General features: G+C 34.9%; 1 protein-coding gene across 1 annotated transcript; it reads right to left on the bottom strand.

Annotated features, from left to right (window-relative positions):
• Positions 1–4,790: 4,790 nt before the first annotated feature.
• Positions 4,791–5,537, bottom strand: LOC113272513. The gene is made up of 3 exons (XM_026522337.1): positions 5,492–5,537; positions 5,097–5,338; positions 4,791–4,982 (listed from the first exon to the last, which is right to left on the bottom strand). Exons 1-3 carry the CDS (start codon positions 5,535–5,537, stop codon positions 4,791–4,793), a joined length of 480 nt encoding a protein of 159 aa, XP_026378122.1.
• Positions 5,538–6,007: the final 470 nt, after the last annotated feature.

The raw sequence follows: 6,007 nt of genomic DNA, 5'->3' as shown, positions 1-6,007 counted from the left end.
ACTCAACTGTTTGTTTGTTTTTTGTTTTTTTTTTGATAGGCAAGGAAAAGCTTTATTGATCCAAAAGAGAGTGTATAAAAGAGTTATACCATCCTAGCCAAGATACAAGAGAAAAGAAAAAAGAAGAAGAAGTGTTAATAACATACCAAAAGCACCTAAACAATACTCCCTCCGTCCCTCTATTAAGTGACCTATTTACTTTTAGATTTTGTCCCATTGTTAAGTGACCTATATCACTAAACAAGGAGATATTTCTTAAATAATCCTTTTAATTGATTATAAGAAATATATGAAATATGCATAATTTGATAGACATATTTATATTCGTTACGTAGGTGTTTTAAAATGCTTTTCAATGGTATAAAGTTTGCGAACATCAATGGTGTACTTTGAGAGATAAATCATTTCAAAATTTCACTAATTATTATCTATAAGGGTATAATTGTAAAATATGCTTAAAAATATTCTTTTTCATTGCTTGTCTTAAAAATTGTGCAAATTTAAACTAGGTCACTTAACAGTGGGACGGAGGGATTATCAAACTAAATTTAAACCAACTCTTCATCACCTCCTTAGAATCAACCTCCACAAAATCTTTAAACACAAGTGCGAAGTAAACAGAAGATAAACTTCTTTATTGGAAACATAGATAGCAGAATTGTGTTTGTCTGGAAAGACCCTATTGTTTTTTTCAGAGAGTGCTAACAATGACTAATTTCCGCACCTCAGTCTTGATCTTGTCAGAGAGTGCTAACTTCCTAGCTTGAAGAGCAGGCACAATATCCATAGCCACAGCATAAAGCCATCTCAATTTGACAATTAAGATATCCCACACCTTTCTTGCAAACTCACGGTGCAAAAGAAGATGAGAAGCAGATTCTGGAGCATCACAGAACAAACAATTTTCAGGCACATCCATTCCTCTTCTCAACAACAAGTCCCTAGTAGGTAGTCTTCCATGAGAAATAAGCCATAAGAAAAAACCAATATTAGGAGAAAATTTTAAGCTCCATATAAACTCATAAGCTCCATGATAAGTGCATAATTTACATGATTTTAGTGTCCATTCCATACTTGTTTTAGCTATTATTCTTGCATGTATTCGTATTATTATTATTGTTTTCTCTTATTTTACTCTAATAGGTGAATCATCCAAAAAGTAGCTACAAAGTGTTGAAAAGATCTAGGAAGATAATTATTCCAAGTATCCAAGTGCCGAAGTCCAAGAGAAGTGGAAGAAATGCGACGAAAATGAGCAAAACGCTCAAAATCAAGAGAAGGGCCAAAGACCAATCTTAGCTCATTCAAATTAAGGATTTATCATCATCATATTGAAGATAATTTAAAGATAAAAAGAATGCAAAAATAATGAGGTCATTCCGAGTTCGGACGAAGAAGTTGTGGGCAAAACAAGCTTTTATTGAATACCGAAGACGGTAAAGTATGCAAATGGGTACGCATACTTAAGTTTCGAAAATTTCTGATGGAATTTGAGGTATGCATACCGGTACGCATACTTAAGGAGTATAAAAACATGTATACATACTTGTGAAGGCCTAAGGTCACGGTTAGGGTCTTTATGTCATATTTTCGGGTCGGGTTCTTGAACCGAACTAAATACTTGAAGACCAAGCAATATAAACCTATAAAAAGGTATTAGGTTATGTAATCTTATATCATCGAATATCATCTCATATCACAAGTTCTACATCAAAAACCTAGGGTTTACCCCTCTAGGGGAAAACCACCATTATTCATCTTCTTTGTAATATGAGTAGCTAAATCCTTTGTTGATTAATGATGAATTCAATGTTCTAAGTGTGAAGAATACAAGTCTATTTGAGGTTTTAATCATCATCGTTTTTTCATTATATTTAGGGTTTATGATTGATTCTTAGATTGATTTGGGTGCGTAACTAGATTAGTCTATTGATCATTCTATTGCTAGTAGAGAGTTGAACGATCCGTAATTGTCGTGCATCTCCTACACAAGTAGAAAACATGAGACCTTGCAGAGGGATTCTGTAAAGCAATCGTGTGTGGAAACAACACCAGTAAGTGAACCGAGCGTACTGAGTTTAATTGCTGGAATCAAACCTAAATTCACAAACCCTAAAGCGTTCGATCGAGTTACACTTTGTAAGCGTACCTCAAGGTGGCTCAGTTGAATAGAATCCGGTGACTAAGCGTACCTGTTATCCGGTTATACAAGGAATTTTGGGGATAGCTAAGTGTACCTGCTATTCTACGGTTGGTGATGTATGGTTCTAACGGAAGATAGATAAGTATTCTAATCCTGTTAACGCTTGGTAGCGGCGAAGGATTCCTTGATCATATATTTCTTCTTTATTATATTTCTATTATCTTAAAACCAATCCCCTTTGTTATTTACTTTATTTTGCTAATACAAATTACCTATCAATTACATAGATCTCTGTGGGAATGATCTCTTACTACCGCTATATTACTAGTTAATTAGTGGGGAATATCTTTATTAATTTGTTGTGCCTACGACAGCCCATCACTTCATAATTAGGAATCTGCGCATCCTCTAAACAAAGCTTCTCATAAACTGAATTAACTGAGAAGTTTTGTCAGAAGTTAAAGGCCAGAAAAGCTCATCTTCATTGCTCAGATTAAACTTGAAATAAAGTAAGTCAGCAGAAAGAAGATTCAGTTCCACCCTAGCAGCAACATTTTAGTCTTCTAGGAACATGAAAATTCCAAGCAATAAAATTACCAGTCTTCTAGAACCAACTCAGTTGTTAGACACTTATCATCTACAACTCAGCTGTTTTTCGATACTATGCGATCGAGAGACAACTACAAATAGGAGAAACTGTAAACACTTATATGTTTGGGACAATACACATCTGTCGTTCCTAAATACAATTATAATGGATGATTTGATGAGGCAGTCATACCCCAGATAATTTAATTTCCAATAAAAAGCACCACTTCTTTCAAAAAAAAAACGACACTTATCATCAATTGGACGATCTCAAGAACGTTATACAGACAAAATATCTGTCCTTGGTCAATGTTATTAATCGAGCACCCACAAATATCAGCTGAGACCTTTTCTCTTATGTAAATGTGTGTATTTGAGGATTTACTTCTTTTCCTAAAACTTATTATAGATATGTAAATAGGGATTTTATCTGCAATTTATTTATAACTCCTAGTAAGCTACAAGCATAAGGGTGTAGAAAAATGGGATAAGATCTTTGATGAGTTCAATAATAAATTAACAACGTGGAAGAGGTTTTTCTTTCAAAGTGATGGTAAGAATACTTTAATTATTTTTTTTCTCGGCATAGAAGAAACGATGTAATAAAAGAATGAAAGAACACAAAAAAAAAAAAAAAAAAAAAAAAAAAACTAGCCAAGGAGGCTAGAGAAAGAAAATGAAACATTTACAAATTGTAAACAAACAGAGGAACCCATAGAAAAGATTACGGCCTAAAACCAAAAGCTAACTCAATGTGGGTTTAAAAAGAATTGTTCCCGACCCAAAATTACATTAGATGTGTTAAATTCCCTTGAATCAATCGAGGCTTTTAGACCAATTAAAAGCATCAATTTTGATGTCACGAATAACTTCATGGAGTTTGAAAGTTTTACCATTAAAATCTATATACGAGATTTACAGAGACCCCATGGAATTGCTGCCGGAAGACGTTTCCAGAGTTGATTTCCTTGGGAAAAGAGAGGATAAATTTACCAACATGGAATAGTCTCTCTAATAGTATTGGGCATAACATAAATACACCCTAGCAGGGATGAAGTGATTCCAAACATGAGAAGCTAACTGGCATTGTAACAGTATATGGTCTTCAGTTTTTTCAACACTTCCACAAAGATAATAGTGATTAGGGGAATCAAGGGAATTATATATATGATGCAGATTAGTCAAAGTTGGCAACCTATTCAAACAAACTTTCCATAGAAACAATCCTACCCTAGATGTCACGCTCTAGACCAGGCTTTAGAACTCGGAAAATAATTGACAGGGATCTTGCCTTGCAAGTAGTTTAAATAAGACGCCTTTACCGAGTAGATACCCTTCTTATCGTCAAGCCAAATAATTTGGTCCTCTTGATTTGGAGATATATCAATCGACTCGAGAAACTAGACAAGAATAGAGAGTTCAGCAATCTCACTGTCATAAAATCTTCTTCTATGAGGCAGACCCAAGTCCCAATTTAGTCCAGCACCTCCGAAAATGTGAGCCTGAGATATAGACTTGTTCTTGGTACTAGAAAGGTTGAAGAGGCCAAGACAGAGGGAAGACAATGGACCTTGAACACACTATTTGTCTTCCCATAGACTTATTTTGTCTCATTCTTGAATTGACAATTATGGAAAAAAAATTCCGCAGTTGAGTAAATGTTCTTCCAGAGAATGACGCCATGTTTTTCCTTAGGCTTCATAGTTCTCTATCCTAAGTCAGCAAAACCATTCTTTTCCGCTACCACCCTCGACCATAGATCTTTAAATTGACGGCCTAATCTCCACCACCATTTTTGAAGAAGATATATGTTTAAGTGCTTTAAGCTTCTAATACCAAAACCTCTAACCTTGAGAGGCTTACTCACATTTCTCCAACCTACCCAATAATGCTTTTCTATTTCAGAAGATTCATCCCATAAAAAAAATATAATTGCTTTTTCAATAGATTTTATCACCTTATAGGAAGCCATGAACAGAGAAAAATAATAAGTAGGAACACTTTGGAGGACACTCTTGATAAGGGTAAGCTTACCAGCTCTTATAAGATTTTTTCGCTTCTACGGGGCAAATATGTCCTTACAAAGCTCAATGACTCTATCCCATTTAGCAGTAGAGTTCGTTTTTCCCCATAAAGGCATGCCAAGATACTGAGTAGGAAAACTATCGCAAGAACAAACCAATATTTCAGCCAACCCCTCAATATCTGGAGCATCACCAACACCAAAGAAACTAGACTTAGAAAAATTCCTCTTAAGACCAGAAATACATTGGAATCAGAGAAGAATATTTCTAAGATTTATAACTTGCTCAATATTATCATCCAGAAACATTAAAGTGTAATCAGAGAATTGGAGATGGCTGACTTTGACGACATTAACAGATGAGGAAGAACAAAAACCCCCAAGCATACCCTCCATTTCAGCTTTAACAAACATCATAGTTAGAACCTCGGAGACGAGAAGAAAAAGAAACGGAGATAAAGGGTCGCCTTGGCGTAAACCTTTCTCGGAAGTAAACTTACCAAATGTTGAGCCATTGATAAGCATAGAAAATGAGATCTTAGAAATACAACCATACATCCATTTCTGCCAAATACTACTAAAACCTATTTTTTTGAAGAATCTCCATTTAAAAAGACCATTTAACGTTATCAAAAGCCTTTTCTAAATCGATTTTGCAAACAACCCCAGGGATACCATTTTTAAGTCTAGAATCAAGAAATTCATTAGCAACTAAAATACGTCTAAAATCTGTATACCTTTCACTAAAGCTGACTTCTGAATAGAGACGAGTTTAGGAAGCATTATCTTAAATGGTGGTAGTTAAGCTGATGGGTCGCAGATCCTTAATCTCCTCAACAACTTTCTTCTTAGGAATTAAAGCAAGAAACGTCGACTTAAGCCTCCAATCAATTTTTCCTGAAAAATCGAAGTCCTTGACCACATGCATAGTGTCATCCTTCATAAAGTTCCAACACCTCAAAATAATACCAACCTGAAAACCATCAGGACTGGGTGCAAAATTCTAACCAATAAGTTTAAAAGCAGATAACACTTCCTTTCAAAGAATTGGCCTTTCTAGCCACACAGCGTCGTCGACAGATATGGTTTTGAAATTCATCTCACCAATATAAATATTATTGTTGTCTGTTAACTTAAACCGAGAGCTGAAGTGGTATAGGATGAGGCTCTTAATCAAGTTCTTGTCTTCCACTATGACATAGTCGATTTTCAGACTACAAAAAGTATTTCTTCGTCTTTGAATCTTAGTTATA

The sequence above is a fragment of the Papaver somniferum genome, chromosome 4 (assembly GCF_003573695.1).
Source record: "Papaver somniferum cultivar HN1 chromosome 4, ASM357369v1, whole genome shotgun sequence".
Taxonomy (NCBI): Eukaryota; Viridiplantae; Streptophyta; class Magnoliopsida; order Ranunculales; family Papaveraceae; genus Papaver; species Papaver somniferum.
The sequence above is the reverse complement of the archived record's forward strand: the minus strand, read 5'-3'. Positions and strand labels throughout refer to the sequence as shown.